The sequence below is a fragment of the Euprymna scolopes genome, chromosome 5 (assembly GCF_053919585.1).
Source record: "Euprymna scolopes isolate OS-2025 chromosome 5, ASM5391958v1, whole genome shotgun sequence".
In the NCBI taxonomy this organism is placed as follows: domain Eukaryota; kingdom Metazoa; phylum Mollusca; class Cephalopoda; order Sepiida; family Sepiolidae; genus Euprymna; species Euprymna scolopes.
In genome coordinates, this window is record NC_136486.1 from 1,400,412 (window position 1) to 1,424,900 (window position 24,489).

General features: G+C 33.7%; 1 protein-coding gene across 1 annotated transcript; it reads left to right on the forward strand.

Annotated features, from left to right (window-relative positions):
* Positions 1 to 6,927: 6,927 nt before the first annotated feature.
* LOC145276679 (uncharacterized) lies at positions 6,928 to 23,857 on the forward strand. The gene is made up of 2 exons (XM_080127860.1): positions 6,928 to 7,386; positions 17,731 to 23,857. Exon 2 carries the CDS (start codon positions 19,301 to 19,303, stop codon positions 20,480 to 20,482), a length of 1,182 nt encoding a protein of 393 aa, XP_079983986.1. The 5' UTR covers positions 6,928 to 7,386; positions 17,731 to 19,300; the 3' UTR covers positions 20,483 to 23,857.
* Positions 23,858 to 24,489: the final 632 nt, after the last annotated feature.

A 24,489-nucleotide genomic window follows, 5' to 3' on the forward strand; every position in this document is an offset into this window, starting at 1 on the left:
AAAACTTTCAGACCCTTTTTTTCCAAGTAAACTTTTCTTATTTATTTTAAGGGAAACAAAAACGTTCCGCCCCTTTTTCTTTGGAAGTCTAATTTCAAGACTTCATTGTGAACTTGTATTTCATTGTTGTATTATATATTTTAATGGCAATTTGAATGTTTGCTCTTTATATTATTTTTTCTTGATTTTGTTAACGTGCTAATTTTTACCATTGCTTTTTGGAAGCAAAAAGTAATCCGCCACTCACTTTTCCCAAATAAACTTTGGACTTTTAAAACCTTAATTCGGGGTCTTGTATTTGTTCTTTCTTTCCTTTTTTTTTTCTTTTTGTTGCATTACTATTTCCCTTTTTCGCTCCTTTTTTTATTTTTGGTACATGTTACCCTACAACTGACTCCTTTCATGAGGACGTAAATATATTCTGCTTCTTGGCTGTCTCAATGAAAGTGGATATTAGGGGGTGAATAATGACTATCTTGTCGCTGCCATCAAGGGCCTCACAGAGCGGTATTCACTGTGCAATATATTGACGGCAAAGAAGAAGATGACTTTCAGTGACTGCCGTCGAGGGCTTTGTTACCGAGTGTCTGTCTCACTGAGGTCGAAAAAGAGGCCGGAACGTAACATGCAATGGTTCTTACAGGCTGGCTCATGTGACCCTTAAGGGAGCATATAAAAAAAAATAGAGTTACTTCCCTTTTCATGCGAGCATAAGTTGAGAGAGAATGCGTTACTAGGTGTATCAGAATTTGGGGGGGAGGGGGAATTTTTGACACCCCTAACAGAAAACTGCGAATAAAATATTAAAACAAAAATCTCGTAATTTCTCTTTTTAAAGTGGGTTGTTTATTTTCTATATGGAATATACTTCCAAAATAAATTATTAAAGTTGTTTAAAAACAAAAAGAAATATTATTTTTTATCTTTTAAAAAACAGTGTTTACAAAGTGCCGGTGCGCGTTCAACCAGCCATTTTTTTTTACGTATGAAATCAATTGAATTTTACGTGAATTTCTTTCAATTTTTAAACTTTAAAAATCTATCAAAATTTTTCTATTGGTTCAATTTTTACGATATTTTAAGGGTCAATGTGAAATTTATGCTCTTTCCAATAAACCGAATATAATATTTTAGACAAAGGTCTTTTTTTAAATTCACCCCCCCCCCAATTTGAAATGTCTATTAAAATTTAAATGATTAATTTACTCACCAAAGTTTTATATATCACAAATTGAAGATAACAGATCAATAAATAAAATATTCTAATTTAAAACAAAAATAGAAGTGTTTTACCTGTAAAGTCCAAAGTATAAAACCTTTTTTTTAAACACGTTAATTTTTTTTTAAATGAAAGCTCATGTTATGCTTATATCGTCAAGTAAGTACCAGAGACGCTGACGGCATTTTTTTCTATTTCATTCAATGTTTTCTCTTTTAGATATTAAAAAAAAATCACTCGATGAAGTAGAAATAAGATATAATAATCAAAAACGTGTGTATTTCATTAAGAGAATTAAAAAAAAATCGGTTGACTGGATTTTTTGTTTAACTGCAAAAACTTTTAAGTGAATGTGTGCTTTTTTTTTCATCTACGGAGGCCCCAAAGTACTAATTTTGGTTAACAGCACGCAATAAAAAGAGATATTAATTATGGCATTTATAAGTCACCATAAGATAATCGCGAAAAAATCAAAGATTTCTCTCCCTTTATTTGAACAGTCAATAAATCTGAGTTCGCGTTTTTTTAGTTTTTTTTATCCTTGTTCAAAAAGTATTTTATTTAAAAAGGACATGGAATATAAATATGGATAAATTCTTAACAATGAACAATGGAAGCACACATTGAATAGAATTTTTTATGGGTAAGTTTTTTTTTAATTTATATATATTTTTTATAATCGAACTAAGTAAAATTTCGCTGATTATTTAAAAATATTTTTTAAAGAAAACCGATTTAAAAAAAAAACAAATATTGTATAATTTGCTATTCAACTTGTTATTTTTTAAAATTTGGTCTTTGCTCCTTTAATTTGTTGCGTATAGCTAAACCCCCACCACTGCCCCCACCTGCCCTTTCTATGAACTCTCCGAAAAAGGAGGAAGACTGCCTGTATGATAAAACATGGCGCTCAATAAAGCTGCTATTACATCCTAACTCTGTGTCGTTTTCACTCTGATATTAACCCGTGGACGTAACATAATTGAAAAAGATTAGGGTTTGAATTACATTTTTCAAGTAGTTATAAGCTTTGAAAGATAGTAAGTTGATTTATTCAAGTTCATATACGGCATTTTTAATGGCCGATTCTGATAGTGCGTTACTTATGCAGACATGCTGAAGTCAGCTGGAAAGATCATTGCCTTTGGAAGTGGGAAGTTTTGACAACAGTGTCAAATAAACCGAGAGATTGGTGATTTGAAGTGTAGAATAAATAACACTTAAGTTATTTAATTATAAGCTATTTCGGTCATTGATAAGCGGTGACTTAACAGAAAAAGAAAAATATGGACAGATTCGACTTTCACTTGATGCCCAAGTTTGATAAATCTACCTCTGGATCGTCTGTTGTCGAATGGATTGAGTAAGCTGAGAAAATCTGTAAACTGTGCAAAATTAAAGAACCAGCCACAATCATCTCATTGAGGTTAATCAAAGGGGCCTATGCAGTCTTCCAGCAACAGTGATGAACCAGACTGGGGTGAAATCAAGCAGAGCCTGTATACAGCATTTGGTACGGATCCATTTGTTGCATGGCAACAGTTCACGAGCCAGCGACTTCACCCCAAGGAAAAAGTTGACGTGTGCGTAGCTGACTTACAAAAGTTATCTGTACTGTTTGGTGGGAGTCAACGACAAGATATTAAGCTGTGCCTTTTTAGTAGGCTTACCTGAAGAGATCAGTAAACTGTTGTGAGCATCATTACGAATTGATGAATTGACAGCAAACGAGTTATTGGCTTGAAACATTTGTAAGGAACAGGAACCAATTGCAGCAGTAACTAGTATTCGACATGCAGCATTTGTACCACATGGAAGTAATGTGGATTATTTCCCAGGTAACAATAAGCCTGTGAGCCTGGTGTGCTAGAAATGTGGGTGGCCAATCATTTTGCTAAGGAGTGCCGGAATCGAAGTGATATGAGTGCAGATAACAGTACAATGCTGTCGCTGCAATAAGTTTGGGCATATAGCTCGCAACTGTTCGGGGAAACGAAGTTGAGGGCAAGGTACCCTTACCCCCTGCCAACCACTAAACACAGGATTGCCTGTCATTGGCGTTAAAATTGATGATGTGCAGTGTTGGCACTTGTAGACACAGGGTGTTCCCAGTCTATAGTTAGTGCACATCACTGTCAGATGTGGCGGAAGCAACCAGTCGGCGGACCATCAATGGCTTATCCCGAGCATGTTGTGGTGCAGTCACAATCTGTACTGAGAAGAGTGACACAGCCGAAGTTGACATTCTGGTGATACAAGAAAAACCCCTTGGTTATGATATGTTCATTTGGAATTGATGCAATACAAGCACTAGGAGGCATCATAATCACAGCGGCTGGAAGTGTAACGCTTGGTGGAGGGAAAGAAGTTTGTGCAACTATGTCTATTGAAGAAAAAGACTTCTATGCTATGTTTGATGATAACGAAAGAGGGTGTACTGCGAAGTGGAAGTGGACCATGACGTGAACCAGGCACTAGATCGGCTGTGCAATACCATTCCAGAGTATGCAGTTTCTACAAAGAATAGGGCCGCATATGAAGAAGAACTTCAGACATGGATTGATAATGGTTGGTTAATACCTTACACACAGGAACGTCTGGGACCAACCAAAGGATTAATTTCGCTCATGGCTGTTGAACAACCTACTAAAGACAAAATTCAACCCGTAATGGATTACCAAAAATTGAATCAACATGTTTATGCTTTCACTGGAAACGCAAATGTGTGCACGCCAAAGAGAGTGGCGTCAGAAAGGGAGTAATGTAGCACTGCTGGATTTGAAGAGAGCCTACCTGCAGATACAAGTCCATGAGTCATTATGGCCATTTCAGACAGTGATAACCAAGGGAAAACGATATTGTTTGACACGTTTAGGTTTTAGTCTAAACATAGCACCCTTAATAACGACAACTATTATTAAAACTGTTTTGATGTAGGATGAGACCACCGCAAAAGCTGCTTCAGCTTACATTGACGACATCTACGTTAATCAGTACATGATATCTGCAGACACGGTTTGAATGAAATTGGAATCTTTTGGTTTAATAGGAAAAACCCTAAGCGCCTAAAGTATGGGGTGCCCATGTAAGGCTTGTAGGTCTGGAAGGAGGGCAATACTTTTTGATGGAAGCGAAGGAGCTCGATTCCAGAGCTCCCCAGTGTATTGAGAAGGTGCATTGTGTTTTTTATTTACGGTAAATTAGTAGTTCAGTAGAAGCTATTTCGGCGTGTCAAGCAGGTTAACATGGCTGACTGGAGACTGAACACTCAGATGTTGAGACCCTTCACTGGGGAGGGTGACCTAATTAAATGGCTGGAAAAATTAAAAATGGTGGCAAGATTGCAAGACGTGGTCACCCTGCTACCGCTATACTTAGAGGGGGAAGCCCTCACTATTTACCAGCAGATGCGCAATGAAGATAAGGGAGACCTTGCTGCAGTGGAGCAAAGACTGAAATTGGCTTTTGCTGAGAGTCCATATGAAGCACTCGGCAAGTTTGCAAGTTTGAGGTGGACTGACGAGTCTGTTGACGTCTTTGCTGCAGAGATTAGGAGAATGGCAGGATTGGCTGGTTACATGGGGAGGAGCCTGGAGATAACGGAAAAGCTATACCTATTGAACGGCTTCCCAGAAGAAATCTCTGCGAACATGCAGAGAATCACTGAGATCAATACGATGGAAGTGAACGATCTCTTGGTCCACACAATAGTCCTAGTCAAGAATGTCAAGGGCCCAATTGTGGCTGTAGCTATGAGTGGAAATAAATGTATGAGGCCCCACTTGAATGACGAGATACAAGCAGCGAGGCAACAGGAAGGGAGACTTGCCATCAAGTGTTTCCGGTGCTAGGGTCCTCGCCTGCTCAAGGACTGCAAAGAGCCAAGACCGGGGGATCACCTGCTACCAATGTGGACAAGTGGGGCACATTAGCTGCTATTGCATCACTTAACGGCACCAGGGAAACGAGTGAAGGGGACCCATTACGCCAGTGGTTCCCCCTTCTATGTGGAAATGGTGCACAACGAAACGTTGCCTCAGTTATCGGTAGTAGTCAATGGGAAGAGAGCCATGGCCCTTGTTGACACAGGCAGCACCATGACGTTGGTAGCAAAGAATGTTGCTCAATCATGGAGCGGAGCAAGGAGTATTAAGACCGTGGATGGCAGGGAGGTGAAATGCCTAGGAGAGACAATAGCGGAAGTACTGGTGCAAGGTGTGCCTATCGGACTGCGAACCCTGGTGTTGGCTCGTCTGGTTGGTGATGTTGATGTGGTTTTAGGTGTAAGTGCGATCAACCAATTGGGGAAAACTACGTTGAGAGGGGGCCAAGTAACTTTTGGATGCCTTAGTGCAGTAGGAATGGCAGGAGTGGAAGGTGATAGAAACATCAGCATGCAAAAACCAGAGGCTTGCTGCATCGAGGACCAGGATTTTATGGCGAGGTTCGATGGTAAGAGGTGGACGATGGAATGGAAATGGATCTCTAGGCTTCCGGAACTATGAAACAAAGTAAGCTGCTATGAAAAAAACACTGTGAGGAGAAATAAGAAAAGGATTTGAGGAAGAAGTGGAGTGGTGGATAGAAGAGGGAATTCTGAAACTGTGGACAGGGGAAGAAAAAGAAGTGCTATCATTACTGGTGGTTGTTCAACCCACCAAGAACAAAGTTAGACCGGTACTGGATTTCAGAGAATGAAACAGATACGTAGCCTGCCACACTGGAAAGGGGATTGACGTATGTGAAGAGGTTATGAGGAAATGGAGGAGGAGGATGGAGAGGGTCACTAAGATCGTCAACCTGAAGTCGGCTTATCTCCAGATCCATGTAGATGAAAAACTCTGGCAACATCAATTGGTCCGGTATAAGGGGAAGATGTATTGCCTGACGAGGTTAGGCTTTGGGCTGAGCTCGGCCCCCAAAATTATGACTGCCGTATGAAGATGGTGCTGAGTAAAGACTGTACAGTGGACAAGGCCACTAGTTCATACATTGACGACATTCTTGTGGAGGAAGCAGAGGTGACAGCAGAGAAAGTGAGAGGCCATGTTGCGAGGTATGGGTTGACTGCAAAACCGACAGCATCTCTGGATGGAGGAGTGGCGTTGGAGTTGAAACTATGCCGAGATGGCAAAGGAAGCCTTGTCTTTAGACGAGGGAATGTAATACCCGAAATCGGAACCAACCTGACAAAATGAGAATTCTTCTCGGTTTGCGGGAGACTAGTGGGACACTATCCAATTATACCATATTTCTTCAAACTGAAACATAATTATCAAAGTATACTTACACAGATAGATATAAAAAGTCTTTATTAAAGTTTGTGCCTATTTCCATTCTATGGAGGCCAGGCGCGAATGCAGACCCCACAATTTTATTAGACCATCCCTATTTAAGTTAAAACATACTTATTAAAGTATTATTATGTACATCGAAATCAAAAACACCTTTAAACATTTTTTTATGTTTAAATTTTTTATTTCCATAAAGTATGGACCAGGCGCCAACGCAGACACCCCAATTTTAATGAACCACCGTTCTGCCAGATCAAACATACCCATTCCTGTGTCTCGATACATCTTCTATCATTATATGCAATCAGTTTTTAAAATAGTCAACCATATAGGAGCCTATTCGTGACCAGACACACACACACAACTTTATATTATAGATATGAAAACGATTAAAATGTATGTAAATGTTGTTACGGTATTTATTTGTTTTTTTATTTTCATTTATTTATATTTTTTGCTTTTACAGAATTGTAAAAAATTCAAGGGAGATAATTTTGTACGAAAAAATATATTTTTTTATTTCGGAGAGAAATTGTTTTCAATTTGATCGACATTTAACTTGTTTGAAAGAAACAGGTTAACCAGAAACTTATTGTTTGATTTTACATATCGCGATATAATTTCTTCCTTCTATTCAAGTATATGGTGGACCAGAAGTGCAATATAAAAATATAACGAAATAGAAGACCGACCACCAACGGAAGTACAAAAAAAAAAAAAAAAGGAAGTTTGTGCAGTATGATCGATACGGCGGGATTTGTTTGAAAGAAACTGGTTAACCAAAAAAAGTATTTTTTTTTTTATCTAAATATCGAAAATTAGTTTCTTTCTTTAAATCAAATGCATCATTGGAAAGAAGAAGACTGAGTAAAAGTAAGTTATCTTATGATTTTTACAATATTATTTGTATACAAAAAAATTATCTAAAATTTATCGCAATATTTCACATAAATATTTTCTTGGTGATTGTGCACTTTTTCCACCGCGCTATTTTAAAATATTTTGGCAGATTTGCCGTTTAGTTGTACAAATAGCCTCGAATCCTTTCATAAAAAAAAAAAAAAATGAGAGAGACACGTTTGCGGTTGCGTCGACATTGTTGTATATAAGTGTGTTTATATTTGCGTGATTATTGAAAATGTAATCCTGTGATTAAAATTTAATTAAAATTAACCACGTTGTTTAACAAATAAAAAAATAGAAATAATGTAAGATGAAGTTTTAAAATAATTAAAAGTGTTTTATTTTATAATTTAAAAATAAAAACATTAAACAATATAAATAAAATGTTGGTTTTGTTCTCGAAAAGAAATAATGAAAGATGAAGTTAAATATTGAATTATTGTGGAGAAGCATCATCATTTGCATCCGAGAACAACATAAAATGTGAAATCAAATCAAAATCTTATGTGTATTGTTCAATGTTTTAAATTTTAAATTATAAAATAAAAAAAATGTTATTACATAATAAAACACATTTAATCATTTTAGAACTTCATAGTTCATTATTTCATTTTTATTATTTGTTAAACAACGTATTATTTGTATTGTTTAATGTTTTATATTTTTAATTATACAATAAAAATTTTAAATTATAAAATGTAATCCTTTTATTTGTTAAACAATGTGGTTAATCTAAAATAAATTATATGCAAACAAACTTCTGGATAATTACCGGTGATGACCCAACGTGTCCCTTTTTTTTGATAACAGGTTTGGGGGCTATTTGTACAACTAAACGGCAAATCTGCCAATATTTTTTTCTAGTTAAATTCAGGCTTTGCGATATCTTAAAAAAAAAAAAAAATTTATTATTAAATTGTTAAGTGGAATCGCAAAATAGCTACAAAGCACCCTCTCCTCCCTATGTTAAGAATAGCTTTCAAAATAATAATGCTATTATTTCAGCACGCTGACAAAAGTGCACAAATACCATTTTAAAATAAAATTAATTATTCAAGACAATCCGGCGTATTCCTCGAGACAAGATTGGCAAAATACTCTCTAACCCTATATCACATAAAATGAACCAAATTTCCCTAATCATTGGTTAGGAGTGTCAGAAGTCGCCATTAAAAAAGGAGTGATTAATTAAACTTGCTATCTTTCGAAGCTTCTAACGATGAATTAATGTAATTTAACCCCTAATAATAAAAGGAACAAAGACCAAACTTTAAAATAATAACAGGTTTTATTGAAAAATATACAATATTTTTCAAAAAGATTTCAAGAAATTCAACGTATTTTAACTTGATTTAAATATAATAAATATATATAAATTCAAAAAAAATCACTTACCTATATAAAATACTAATCAATGGATGCTTCCATTCTTCATTTATGAGAATTTGTCCATATTTATATTTTATATTCCATGTATTGTTTAAATTAAAAGAATGTTTTTAAGCAACCATTTGAAAAGACCACCATTACATAAGCATTAACCAGTGTTAGCAAGCCGGTGTTTCTTGCCTTTCTTCCCGTTTTGAAATACAGATGGAGAAAAGGGCTATAAAATGTAAAAACAACACATACGCATGAGCCGTCAGCCTTGTGCATGTAAATATGGATCACCATACCTGAAAAATGATCACATTTTACTTGGCAGTTTTTGTCTTTAAAACAAACAAAACACTCAACGAATTTCCAATTTCTTTTTTCTTCTCTCAAAGAAATACATGAGTTTTTGATTTAATATATTTTATTTCTTCTTTATGGAGTGAATATCTAAAAAAAACATTGAATGAGATAAAAAAAACATTGAATGAGATAGAAAAAATTGTAGTAAGTGTACAAAATTTTCTGGACAATATAAGATTATAAGGTTTCACTAAAAAAACAAAAGTTCAACGTGGTTTTTTAAAAAAAAGGTTTTAAACTTTAGATTTTACAGGTAAATTTTCAAATAACTATTTTTTTTTTTTTTTTTGAATTGGCTTATTTTATTTATTGATCTTTTATCTTCAATTTGTGATATATAAATTTGAGGTGAGAAAATTAATTATTTTCATTTTAATAGACATTTCAAAATGGGGGGGTGAATTTTAAAAAAACGCTTGTCTAGAATATTATATTCGGTTTATTGGAAAGTGCATAAAATTTCACATTGAACCTGAAAATATCTTAAAAATTAAACCAATATAAAAATGTTGATAGATTTTTTAAGTGAAAAATATTTAACTCATAAAATTCAATTCATTTCATTACATAAAAAAATGGCTGCGTGAACATGCACACGCACTTTGTAAACACTGTTTTTTTAAAAATAATATTTCTGTTATTTTTCAAAAAACTTCAATAGTTTATTTTGGAAGTATATTCCATAAAGAAATTAAACAACCCACTTTAAAAAGAGAAATTACGAGTTTTGTATGTTTTGTTTGCAGTTTTGTGTTAAGGATGTCAAAAATTCCAAAAAAATCTTTGACACACATAATTATTGGTATGTTAATATGTAAACATGTTTTAAATTAGCAGAATATAAGCAATATATACAACTTTTTATTTATTTTAAACAATATACAGGACTTTCTTTAAATTTAAAACCATATAATCAGCTATTTAATAAATGATTATTAATAAATTAATTATAATTAATTTATTTAATTAAAGAATGATACTTATAGAAACAAAATATTTTATGAATTTTTCTGTTCATAAATACATTCTGTTTACAAATAGACATAAAAAGTTAAAAAATATGAATTTTTTTAAGCCATATATAAACAGAACTTTTTTTTGTTTTTGAAGTAAACAATTGAAGAACCCTGGAGCATCAATAAGGTAAAACTGAGTGCCATGAGAGGTACTAGTCCAGGCAATTACAACAGCTTCCTACAAGAAACTAAAGCCGTTTTCAGGACTGCCAGCAACCATTGTAAGAAAGTAATAAGGAACGCAAGAGTGTTGTATGCTCAATCTGTTAAATCCAAAGTAGCTGAGCAGCAGCTTGGTTCCCACCAGTTTTGGCAAATAGCAAACAGAATCCTGAACAGAAGCGTGTGCTCCATCCCAACTATTATCAATGGACCTGAGGTAATCTCGTCAGCATCAGACAAAGCCAAACTCTTTGTCAAGAACTTTGCAGCTAATTCTACCCTTTGCGACCAAGACCACCAACCCCCAATATTTCCTCCTGTATCAGAAAACACGCTATGTGATATACGTATATCTGTACGTGATGTTGCGAAGCTAATCAAAAACCTTGATTCGAGTAAAGCAACTGGCCCTGATGGTATTCCAATTATAGTACTCAAAAAACTTCAACCTGAATTAGCGCCCATACTTACAAAACTGTTTAAACGTTGTCTTAAGGAGAATAGTTTCCCATCTCCCTGGAAAATCTCATCAGTATGCCCTGTATTTAAGAATTCAGGTGATCGCTCATCCCCCTCTCAGTACAGGCCAATAAGTCTCCTGTGCGTCATGAGTAAGTTGCTAGAATCTGTGTTAAATACAGAAGTAATCAAACATCTCAACAAAAATAACCTTCTTAGTGACACTCAATATGGTTTCCGTTCTGCTAGATCTACAGCAGATGTCCTTACAGTTATATCGCATAGGATTAGCAAATCTCTCGACGGTGGCAATCTTTCTAGGGCAATTGCTCTTGACATATCTAAAGCCTTTGATAGGGTATGGCATAAAGGTTTACTTCATAAGATCGCTAGCTATGGTATAGCTGGAAAAGTCTTCTCAATTATTAAATCATTTCTTTCTGATAGGTTCATAAGAGTAGTAGTTGAGGGGCAAAAATCAGAAGCTCACAGTATTAATGCCGGTGTCCCTCAGGGATCCATCCTGGGCCCAACTCTTTTCCTGATCTACATTAATGATCTTCCAAATCATATCCTTACATCATTTGTAGACATTTATGCTGACGACACTACCATTTATGGTACCACATCTAAGACAGTAAACGACCAAGTTCTCTCCAATTCTCTCTCCTCTGATCTTGAGCACGTAGTACAATGGGAAAAGGAGTGGCTGGTTACTTTTAATGCATCTAAAACCAAGCTTCTCTCTTTACATCATCAACATTCTAATCCACATTTGTCATCAATTGAAATGAATGGCTCTCGTCTTCAGGAGGCCTCAAGTTTTGACAAGCTTCTGGGCTTGACCATTACTCCTGATCTTAAATGGAACACGTATATCAAATCTGTTGCCAAGGCCGCTGGAAAAATGGTGGGATCTTTCTATCGATCCAGTAGATATCTCACTGCTGATGCTATTCTCTACCTATGTAAGAGCCAGGTACGTCCAAGGATGGAATACTGTTGCCACATCTGGGCAGGAGCTGCTAGAAAGGACTTGTCCTGCCTTGATAGGGTTCAAAATAGACTTCGTAGCCTCGTAGAAGATGTCCTTTTCTCCTCCTTGCAACCTCTATCTCACAGAAGAGATGTTGCGAGTTTGTCTCTGATGTATCGTTATTTTCATGGAAAGTGTTCAACTGAGCTTCAATCTATGGTCCCCCCTCGCCAAACTTTCACAAGAAACACTCGTCTAGCTGTAAACACTATCAATAATTTCCCCCACTCTTTATCTGTGCCTAAACCTAAACGTAGATTCCATGAACAAAGCTTTTTTCTTAGAACTGCACGCCTGTGGAATTGTCTACCGTTTTCCTGCTTTCCGGCTGACTACAATATGGTTGTGTTCAAGTCTAAAGTAAATAAGTTCTTGATGAGCCGTTCCATATAAGTTATTAAATTTACCAAATTTTCATTACTAATGATTACTATATTGACCAATTTCTACTGTACACTCTTTAACCCTTATCCTTGAGTGGCCTCTTGGCCTTGATAATGTGGTTATGCCTTTGTAAAAAAAAAAAAAAAAAAAAGTAATTTCTCTTGTGTCAAACAACTAAACGCCATTTCTTTGGCAATATAATATACTGGATTCGTCATTATTACGCAGTTTAAGTTTAATTTTGGTGTTAGTGCACTTATTGATCTGCACTATTTTAAAAATAGTATTTTCAAGTTTAATTAAGTTTATGATATCTGTTTTTATTGAATTGTTAGGTTAACGTACAGAATAGGTACAAAACATCCTTCCCTCCCATGTTAAGAATGGCTTTCTGAATAATGTTATTTTTTTTCAGCACAGATCAATAAGTGCACTAGTACCCTTATTTTGATATTTATTTACTAAATTTTTTGTTTCAAAATTTTGAAACTGTAAAAAAAACTATATTTTTTAAACTTTTCTATATGTATTTGTAAACAAAACAATTCATAAAATATTTTGTTTTTATAAGTTTTATTATTTGATTAATTAAATGAATAAGTTCCAATTGAATTATTAATAATTATAAAATATGTGATTATATTGTTTTAAATTAATATGGCGAATTTCCTTATACTGTGACTTGAAAAAGAGAAAAACCTCCAAAGTCTGGAAGTACTAATGTGCATCCAACCTCTCCCACTGCCTGAATGCCAATGCCAAAAATCGATCCCCTATTCTCTATTCAGCCACTTTAAATAGAAAGCAGAGAGGTGCATAATGTGAAATTATGTTCACACATAAATCACGCATGGCCAAAAATTAAAATATGGCCAAAAATTAAAATATGGCCAAAAATTAAAATATGGCATACCTGATGCTCAGAGGCAGAGTGGAGGACAGGGTGGTCTGACCAACCAGAGCACGTTATCCTCACATCTTGACTTCTTGAGAGTTCAGCAAAAAGAGATAGAAATATACAGTAAATGAAGTGACATGACTGTGTCACTCTCTGGTTACTAGAGTTAAAGAGCAATAATCGAGTTAGCCTGGGAAGTTCAATTCCCACAGTACTCCTTCCTTTCCTATTTAGCTAGAGATAGGAAAGAAAATTGGAGAAAAAACATGCATATATATGTGTGTGCGTGTATACTGTATACAGAACAGTCAAGATGAAAAGAAGTTTCGATGTTAAAGGATATCAGGCAAAAAGTGTTCAAAACATAACTGGGATGGTCACAAGAACAACATTGTGAGTTTGAGTGCGAGTGTTGCAGTCATAGACTGTATTGTGGCAGAGTCTATGAAGCATGTGCAAGGGTTAGGGCAGTGGATTGCAGGTGGGTCGTATTGGCCGCAAATGTGTCGACTACACGTTTACGGTCGTGAGTCTGCGAGGAAATTGGTCCATCCATAGAAAAACTGAAGGAAATAAAATTTTTGGAGGAAACAAAAAGAGCCTGTTGCGTGTGACTATCTTGAATAAAAACAAGGTCAGATAAGTTCACATTAATTCAAACTTGCGATATCTGGGTACGGTATAACTGGAAATGTTTTCTCAATCATTAAATCATTTCTCTCCGATAGGCTCATAAGAGTAGTGGTCGATGGACAAAAATCAGAGGCCTGCAGTATTAATGCTGGAGTCCCTCAAGGGTCAATCCTGGGACCAACTCTCTTCCTGATCTACATCAATGACCTCCCTAAACACATACTTAAATCATTTGTTGACATCTATGCTGATGACACAACCATCTACGTCAACACATCAAAGGCTGTAAATGACAAAGTTCTCTCTAATTCTCTCTCCTCTGATCTCGAGCGCATGGTTCAGTGGGGGAAGACGTGGCTGGTTACCTTTAATGCATCTAAAACCAAACTCCTATCTTTACATCATCAACGCTCTGATCTCCATCTGGCATCAATTGAAATGGATGGCTCTCGTCTAGGAGAAGCCCCGTGTTTTGACAAGCTTCTGAGTTTGTCCTTTACTCCTGATCTGAAATGGAACACGTACATCAAGTTTGTTGCCAAGGTCGCTGGAAAGATGATGGGATCCTTCTACTGCTCCAGAAGATATCTCACTACTGATGCAATTCTCTATCTATATAAAAGCCAAGTACGTCCATATCTGGGCAGGAGCTGCTAAAAACAGCCTATCCTACCTTGATAGAGTACAAAATAGACTTTGTGGCTTAGTGGGGATGCCCTTTTCTCTACCCTGCAACCTCTCTCCCACAGAAGAGACGTTGCGAGCCTATCCTTGTTCTATCGTTATTTCTATGGCAGGTGCTCGTCTGAACTCCAATCTCTGGTCCCCCCTTGCCAATCTTTCACGAAAAACACCCGTCTAGCTGAATCCACTGTGAAAAATTTCCCCCACTCTTTATCTGTGCCTAAATCAAAACGTGGATTCCATGAACAAAGCTTCTTTCTTAGAAATGCACGCCTGTGGAACTCTGTTCCGTCTGCCTACTTCCCACCTGACTACAACTTGGATGTCTTCAAGTCCAATGTTAACAAATTCCTAATGAACCGCCCTCTTAAGTAAACACGTCATTAAATCTCCACACTAACGTACTGTACTTGCAATAACCCTTATCCCTGAGTGGCTTCCGGGCCTTGATAAGTGGTGACCACCATGTAAAAAAAAAATCAGTTTTGATCACTTTAAATTTAAAAAAATAAAAACGAAACTATTTTTTGTACTCTTATTCATCCCAAGTGTCACTTGGACATAATGGCTTATTATTTAGGACCATATCTACAGGGACACTTTGTAGGGAGTTGAGTAGCGAGATGTTCACTAAAAACCCTCGCATGTTGTGTTCCAGCTTCTTTTTCTACCTCAGCAGGACAGCAGCTGGACATCAGTGACAAAGGCCTTGATGGCAGTCACTGAAAGCCATCATCTTCTTCTTTGCCTTGGTCACACTGAAAAGTGACTGTTTCTCTGCAGAGTCTCTTGATGGCATCAGGAAGATAGTCATTATTCATCCTCTTTTTCGACACCAGCAGGACAGCAGTGAGAACTTTGGTGATAAAGCCCTCAACGGCAGTCAATAAGAGCCATCCACTTCTTCTATTTGCGATCATATCTACAGCGACATTATGTTGGAAGTTGAGCAGCCAGATGCGTGTTTATATAATATTTAAACTTCTGTATGTCAATAAAGTCAGGGAAGCAGGAAACCAGAAGAGAAATTTAAAGTTTAGCAGTTTGAGGCAAGAATCTATTATAGTAGAAGGCTTTCTGGCATCCAGAGATATCTACAGTGTGGGAGTGAGATTTTGTTTTGTGTTTTGCTGCTTGTTGGGTAAATAGGGTATAAGTACAACGAAGATATAAAAACATTAAGATATGGAAAGGATATAAAATTATAATGACTCTTATGAAAATGTAATATAATCAACAAACAAATTGTAAAAACAACTTCCTTTAGGCATGGAGGAATAACTTTACAGCCTGTCCAAGGGTGGATAACTATGAGTGTGAGACAGTTATTTGCCCTTTGTGTCTGCTCATTTTTCCTTCTGCTATTTATGAGTTTACATTTTGTTTGCATTTGTACGCTCGAGAATAAAGTTTGGATGTGTTTATAGTGACATCTAAATGACTAGAGGGTAAATCCTCTCTAAATACATTGGAGAAGTCAGTATTGAGTTGTAAGAATCCAACTTTTTTCTCATGGGAATAACATGTCATCCTGTAAGTAACCATGCGAAAAGTAATATCCTCTTAGTGTTTGTTTAGGATTGGATAAGCGTTTGCTATACCAGCTATTGTTGCTGGAATGAATGGGTGTGCAGAGATATAGATTATTTGTTGAGGTTCACTGGTAGTGGTGTTCAGCTGCACTCTAATTCCTATACTGGTTGTGATTATATGGCAAAGATTTATCTGATATTATGCACCCTGAATCCCTACGGGGTGCAATGGAAAATTTGTTGTTCTCATTGTCAGGCATGCGTGGGTATGGGTTAACGACATTGCTAGCCAACACGAGGCAGGTCCAATATGTTTATGTTTAAATTTAATTCAGTATAGTAAGTAAAAAGTTTTTTTAACATATTTTTATTATATGAAATATTGTAATTAAAATTTTTAAACATTTAAATTTTTAAAACTATATTAACTAACATTTTTGAATTGATGATTTCTTAGTTTTAAACAGATTCCAATTTAATAAGTAATTTATTTCAACAGTTATGTAGTTACATAACTACTAAAATAAATTAAAATTTCATCAAGTATAGTAAAAATTATTTTTTAAAAATTTTGATTCAATTAAATAAAGTATAACAAAGATATTTAAATACAATGATTTAAAAAGAGATTTAAAAGAAAATATTGTAATAAAATTTACTAAAGTATTGTGACTAAAAATACTATTAAATTTTTAATTAATAATGTATAGCAACTAAAAAATGAGTTTCACACAAATTTAAATGTAAAAAGTATTTTAACAAAAACATTTTTAAATATACTTAAATAAAAACATAGTAACAAAAATATTTTAAAACATTTAAATTTTATGAATTATGGTAACAAAAATTTAAGAAACTATTTTAACAAAAGTATTTTAAATCATTTAAACTTCATTAGCGATTGTAAAAAAATATTTTTAAACATTTAAATTTAATAAAATATCTAAAAAATATTTAAAAACATTTAAATTTAATAAAGTATTTTGACGAAAATATTTTGAAACATTTAAATTTAATAAAATATGTAACAAGAATATTTAAAAACATTTAAATTTGATAAAGTATTTCAACAAAAATATTTATTTAAAAACATTTAAATTTAATAAAGGATTTTGACAAAAAATATTTTGAAACATTTAATTTGAACAAATTTAATAAATTATTGCAACTACAAATATTATATTAAAACGAATTTAAATGTAATGTTTCTGAATTTTTGATTGATGATTTCTTAGTTGTTGCTATGACAACGTTCTTGCTGTTATAATCCCCATTTTCTTCAGGTGTTTTTACATGTGTATTTTCTACAAGTGTATTTTCACAATAGCTCTTATTGGTGATGGTTAAAACGAATGTAACTAACCATAGTCGTTAGAAATCCATTTTTATTCGAATTTGGATCTGCACAAGTATGATACAATGTTTCTTAATTTTTTAGATGAAGATTGATAATTTGTATTATTTGCATTATTTGGGTTACTGTTTTCATCTTGGCTGTTGTTCTCACAAGAACATTCTTTTTCATCATTCACTAATAACAGCTAATTATCTCGCTAGCAAGAAAATGTAACAAAGACTATGTAGACTGGAATATTTGTATTGAAGTTTTAGTGATGACATTGCAGGTATTAGAGTGACATATTAATACTTTTGAATATTAATCCATTTTATAAGCACAAAGTAGTATAAGAATGTTTAAATATTAGACTTGATTTTAATGCATATCAATTATGTTTTGTTTAAAATTTATATGCATTTCTCTTTCGTTCACAGATAACATTTACAGTGAAGAAGAGATGAACTCATAAAATTTACAGGAAATTTTATTCTTCTCAACTAAGTTGATCACTTCTTTCAAATAAAAGAACGAGGATCAATTTTTAGAAATGAAACAGAAACTGGAAAAAATATGTTGATGAATTTGTGAAAAAACAACTTGTTTTAAAATATGTTATCTTTATATTTAAAAGGAAAATTTTGAGACATTGAAAACAAATGTGATTCATGTAAACTTAAGCTAATACTTTTCAGTGAATAGAAATATAAAATCATTGAAGTGCGTTTGTTCCCACAAGATTATTTTTACACCAACACGTGCATACTTTTTGCCATTAAAGAATCTATTGGCAGATTCCAAACACTGATATATAATATATGCGGATGAATACTCACTAAAAATAGAACATTTTTAAAATATGTTTTCGTTTAAAATAACAATATTCCTGTTAAGTTTTCATATTCATTTTGTAAGTGTAAATGGATATTAGTATATCATTTGAAAGTATTTCAATGTTACTTAAACAAACATGTTACCAAGAAAATTTGTTTACTAAATGACTCCAAATCTTTGCAAGATATTTAGTCATAAACATTGAATAAATCACAGGTTTTGATAAATATTTGCATAAAATAGCAGAGAAACTTAATTGCTGGAAAGTGTGAAGCAAGGTATTTCTCATATAAAAACACTTGAATAGAAAACACATTTGGTCAAAAATTGTCAATAGTTACTGGAGAAATATGAACATTTTTTGAGAAAGTAATTCTAAATCAACACACACTGGAAAATAACTATATACTTCTGTGAAGAATTTTCAATCAATTCTCACGTAAAAGGTTACAGAAAAGGAATCTAATTTTTGTGGCGTTCTAAAGTTTTAGTCTTTATCAATATTTCCACAAAATTTATACAAATATAAGTTCGAGTTTTCTAAGTTACTCAATAGTTTTGCAAAATCCTTTCTTTGAACCAAGGAGGGACTTAGTTGTTGAGAAACGTGTAGCAAATAGTTGGAAACACATTACAAAGCGATTTTTAAATAGATTATGTATTATAACATTTTGTGCAATAATGTTTAAAGTGGTGCATGAGAAAGCTAATGTATGTAAAAGTTGTTTTCACAATATTGTTATTTAAACCAAGAAAATCCTATTATTAATTGATTCTGTAAATCTAAATTTTGTATAACTACATAAAACGATAGTTTTTCAAAAATGATTAGCAAACATTTTCAAGGATTTCTCACATAAAAACATCTTCAAACAATTCTAAATCAACACGTATTGGAGAACATTATTATTTTGTGAAGTGTATTGTAAAGCATTTGAAACCAATTATCAAAAATTTGGAAAGAAACTTATTTGTTTGAAACTTAAAATCCACAGTGTTTTCAAATCTACAGTGTTTATCTAAACCAATAAAATAAGAAAAGTTCGTCTTTACTAAGTGATTCCACATATTTTTACAAAATATATAAACGAAAGTTGTTGACAAGTTTGTAGCAAATGTTTTCAAGTATTTCAAATCTAAAAACTTGCACGCCAAAACATATTTTATCATAAAATGTCAACTCCAACTGGACGAATAAGTAAAGTTTTTCAAGCATGTGAAGAAGCATCTTCAAGCACTTCTAAAGCAATAAATCACCGTTATTCTTGTGAAATTTGTGGTAAAACATGTTTAAACAATGCAAATGCTAAAGCACACATGCGAACACACACTGGAGAAAAACCTTATTCTTGTGAAGTGTGTGGAAAATCATTTGCTAACAATTTTGATGTAAATGTCCACATGCGAACACATACCGGAGAGAAACGGTTTACTTGTGAAATATGCGGCAAATCATTCGCATATAAATCTAGTGTAAAGGTCCACATGAGAACACACACTGGAGAAAAACCTTTTCCTTGTGAAACGTGTGGAATAGCATACCCAACCAGTTCTAGTTTAAAAACACACATGCTAACACATAACACAGAAGACAAAGTGTACTGTGAAGTATGTGGTAAGGGATTTGCAAACAATTCTCAGGTTAAAGTACATATGAGAACTCATACAGGAGAGAAACCTTTTTCATGTACAATTTGTCATTCAGCATTTTCAATAAAGCAAAGTTTGGAAAGCCATACAGTAACACACACGGGTAATAAACCTTATTCTTGTGAAGTATGTGGTAAGGTATTTCCACGTCTATCTTATTTCAAAATACATACACGAACACACACTGGAGAGAAACCTTATTCTTGTGAAGAGTGTGGCAAATCGTTTTCAACAAATGGTATATTAAAAATCCACATGCGAATTCATACTGGGATTAAACCATTTTCTTGTGAAGTGTGTGGTATGAGAACTACAACTTACTCTGCAGCTAAACAGCACCTGCGAACACACACTGGGGAAAAACCTTATTCGTGTGAAGTATGTGGCAAAACATTTGCACAGAAAACTAATGCAATGATACACCTGCGAAGACACACTAAAGAGAAACCTTATTCATGTAATGTGTGTGATAAAACGTTTGCAACAAATGCAGAATTAAAATCACATATGAGAACACACACTAGAGAGAAACCCTTTTCTTGTGAAGTGTGTGGTTCAAGATTTTCAAACAGATCGAATGTCAAGGAACATATGCGAACTCACACTGGAGAAAAACCTTATTCTTGCGATATATGTGGCAAAGCTTTTGCAAGCCAATCTAATGCAAAAGTACACATGATGGCACATACTGGAGAGGTTCGTTAATAAAGTTATGCAAATACACAGTGTAGAAAGAAACCTAAATTAAAGCTTCACATGAGAATACAATGCCTACTAGACACTATCCTCGAGTGTCTAAGGTCTCTGTACAGGAGTTTGCCAGAACAACCTGGCATGAGGATATTTTTCCTTAGAAGTAAACCCTGACCAAATATTCTTAATCACATAGTATTTGCTATCCAAATAAGATTTCACTATGGCTAACTTACATTAGCTTTTACGAGAAATGGTGCTTAGTATCCAAGTGATGTTGCCTCAAGTAGTAGCACAGAGCTGGATACTCTTCCAAACTAGATAAATTCTTATCCAGAAATCCAGTAAGACCAAGAGACCAAAACGAAAGATAGAGTACAACATATGAAAAATTAGTTAATTGGGGAGAGGAAACTTATGTTCTTAATTTCTTTACTAACTCAATGTTTGAGAGATAAAGAACTTTAATAAAACATTCGAATATCTATGTATCTTATATAGAATTTAAGTGTTAGTTAGGTAGTGGGCCCTCTTGATTTCTGAGAACTTCGACTGAAGTAAAATAAAACAAAAAAGAAAATTTAAATATCCCATTGGAAAATCTGTGAAGAAATGGAACTTGACAGATCGTCAAACATTTAAGAACATGAACCGTCACAAATAAAATCAAACGGATAAATTAAGTGTTCTTTGACAAAGACATACAGGCGGACAGATACAGAAAAGACAAGGCCATTAAACCAGACGTTGTAATATGGGAGAAGCATGAAAGAACTGCACTCATTATTGGTGGTACTGTCCCTAATGACTATAGTTTTAATAGAGCTGATTGGGGGAAAAAATAAACAAAATATCAGTACATTAAGAATGATTTAACAAGTGCAGGTGTGTCACCAGACATTAAGTTGTAATGTTCTGCTAAGATATACTTGCTGCAGAGAATAACTAGTGATCTTATAGTATTTAAATATTTACGGATTCTTCTACCCAGAAATTGAGAATTGGAAGCAAAAGTTACGATGCAGGTGTTCAGTATTGTGGCAAAAAATCTTGTCGGAAGAAGCAGCAGCCAGGAACAGAGTACGAGGTTGCTTTCTACTTTAAAGTTTAAAAATTACTAGACTATATTAATAGATGATCATGAGAGTAATTGTAGTTTGTTCCTACAAGTACTTGGCAAAGCTAAATTATTACTTGCATGACAGGACAAAAGATTATCAGGACGTGCATGAGTGAATTAAGCATGCCATATATAATAATATATATATGTATTATAGTTGTGAATATATATATATATATATATTGCATTTAAGAACGTCTGTGTGTATGTGTATATATATTTGTATAATGGCTGTATAGATTGGTTTCCAAGATGTAAATCTAATGAAACCCACGTGGTTATTAAAGAGTGTTCAATGGAAAACAGTCTGTTTATTATACAAACATTGGTTACATATGTGCATACATGTTTCAGTGGAATCCCAGTTCAAGTAGACCACATCATCAGACCAAAAAAGGGGCGATATTAAAACGAGAGTTAAGATTGCATTCATTTTTTTTATAAAATATATTCAGTGTGGTTTATGCACTGTAAAAAAGCGGGGTGTATACTTTGTGAATGTAGGCAGTAGAGGTTTTGGAGGGAGGTGTGGTAAAGAAAGGGAGTAAGGGTGGGGGTAAAAGAATGGGGGAATTACGATAACCTGTGGTAAAGCTGTCTCAGTGAGGAGGTATTTGTATTATTTTAACTTGACGATTGTTTATTGGTCTAAGTTTTTATTTTGAACTGAAGTAATATGATATTCTCACAGCTGTTATCTATCTTAGGTCTTTACTGATGTTTTTTTTTTCTTTTCTGGTGGCGACTTTATTCATATATTTCGTGATAAAATCTATTTTTTCCTCATTTATCTGTTCATTTGTTTCTCGTTTTAAAATTATTTATAAAATATATGCGTATATAGTCAAATTAACAGTCAGTGAATAAATACACAAACTTATAAAACTTAAGGGTAGTATACTGGGAGTTATGTTTTCCACTTTGACGGAAAAAAGATAGAGGAACATAGTTTTGAAAGCCGGTTCATCATATTTTTTTGCTTCTGACTACTTTTTGATTGTATTTGAGGGATAAAGTCTAAAGTTAATTTCATAAAGGAAAAATATTTTTATACATGAAAAAAAAATGTTATAATAAAATGTTTTCAGGATAACATTCAAAAACTGACAAGTTCAGCTAAATTTTGAAGTTAAATAAATTCATTGTAAAAATCCTGTGAACGATGAATATTAGTTTTCTTCATCTATTTCCAAGATAATTAGTAAAGTCCTAAGATATTGAATTAAATGAAAAAACACCTTTTTTTGTACAAAAATAGCTTAATTAGCCCCAAAAGCAAGAGATTCTGGCTTTGCACAAACAAAAACAAACGAAATTGTCTAAGAATGGGTTCTGCAGAAGCCAAAAATGTCAAAGTCAAAAAGTTGTCAGTTATTTGGAGGGAGGTAGGGAGTGCTGGTTTTCTTTTTTATAGCTGTGCATCCGTACATTTATATCGTGAACATTTGTATAATTTTTTTCATTTTTTCATTTATTTTCATCATTTTTCTGTATTCCTGCTTTTGATTTAAAAAATTGTTTTTTTTTTCAAAATTATATAAAAATTATGTTATAGTGAAAGTTGCATATTCATTCAAGGAAAATATTAGAATCTTACATATAAAATTATGCAAAAAATTTAATCTAACAAAAGAGGAAATATTTTTGCAATTAATTTTTTTGAGTGAGAATAGTAAATAAACAATGCTATGATGAAATTAATTTTTTTTCAATTTTATGGAAAAATGACTCATGGTAGAGTCATCCACTTGTAAGAATGTGCTTTAGTCAGATAACCAATTTATAATCAAGATTTATCAATTTTTAGGACATTAGTTGCATGTGTCACAATCTATTGGAGTTGAAAGTGTCTACGGGACCATTACAGGTAAATGTAATGGGAGCACCAATCAATAGAAGGGTTTCACCAATCCACATCATAAATAAAAATAAACTCTGGAAAATAATGAAACTCGAAAAAGAACACAGAAACCACTGTATTAGCATGAAATAAACAACATTTATTCACATGTTAGGAATATTAGTTTAAATAGTTCCAACATAAGTGTTTTCCTGTGTCGAATTATAATACAGAAGGATTAATGAATTGTAGATTTTTGTGAAACAAAGTTTGAAATGAAAATTTTTATGATCAGAGTGTCACATGTGGCTCAAAATTAATGTGGCTATTTTCTTAGAGAAACAATCCATAAATCATGTAAGCAGATGCGTGCGTGTGCATATCATGAGAAAAGTAGTTTGAAATAAAATTGTTTAAAATAAGATTTAAAATTGTTTAAAATAAGATTTAAATTTTCATTTGATGTGGTAACTTTCCATGATGGGAATTAATATTCATGTGCATTGCGTGTAAATTTAGGACGGGATTTTAATGACAGATTTATTCTGAACATGTTCTGTTCTTGAGAAATCAAGAGGAAGAACTGCTTTAATTTTTTGTGGACAGATATTTATAAATAGGTCTTCTCAAATGTTCCAGCCTGTTCACTGTATTTCTACGCAAGGAAGCATAACATAGTCGATCTAAGGAAAAAGAATTTAAATACTGTATTTCACTGGGTGTAGGTTGCAAATTCTGAGTTGGCACTTTATATATCTGCCGGAACTGGTGAAGTTGAAGCACTAGGTATCATTAGGCATGGTTTAGTTGATCCTGTTTGAAGGCTATATCTTGGTTGATGGCAGTCTAAAAGAAAAGTGACGTCATCAACTTTCTGATTGCGCATTTGCTTGGTGAGATCAATGATGCAATGTTTAAAGAAATGAATCGCCTGTGTTTGAGAGGTATATTATGGACGTTTGTGCTCAGCTGAAGTGTCACACTAAATAAAATCGTTTGAGAAAGGCAAGAGAACTTGTGGAAAGTTTAAACTGGGAGATCTTCAGAAGTTATTTCATT

What these genes read in the sequence shown, in the direction of transcription:
- LOC145276679 (XM_080127860.1), top strand. Translation starts at nt 19,301, where the DNA reads ATGTCAACTCCAACTGGACGAATAAGTAAAGTTTTTCAAGCATGTGAA.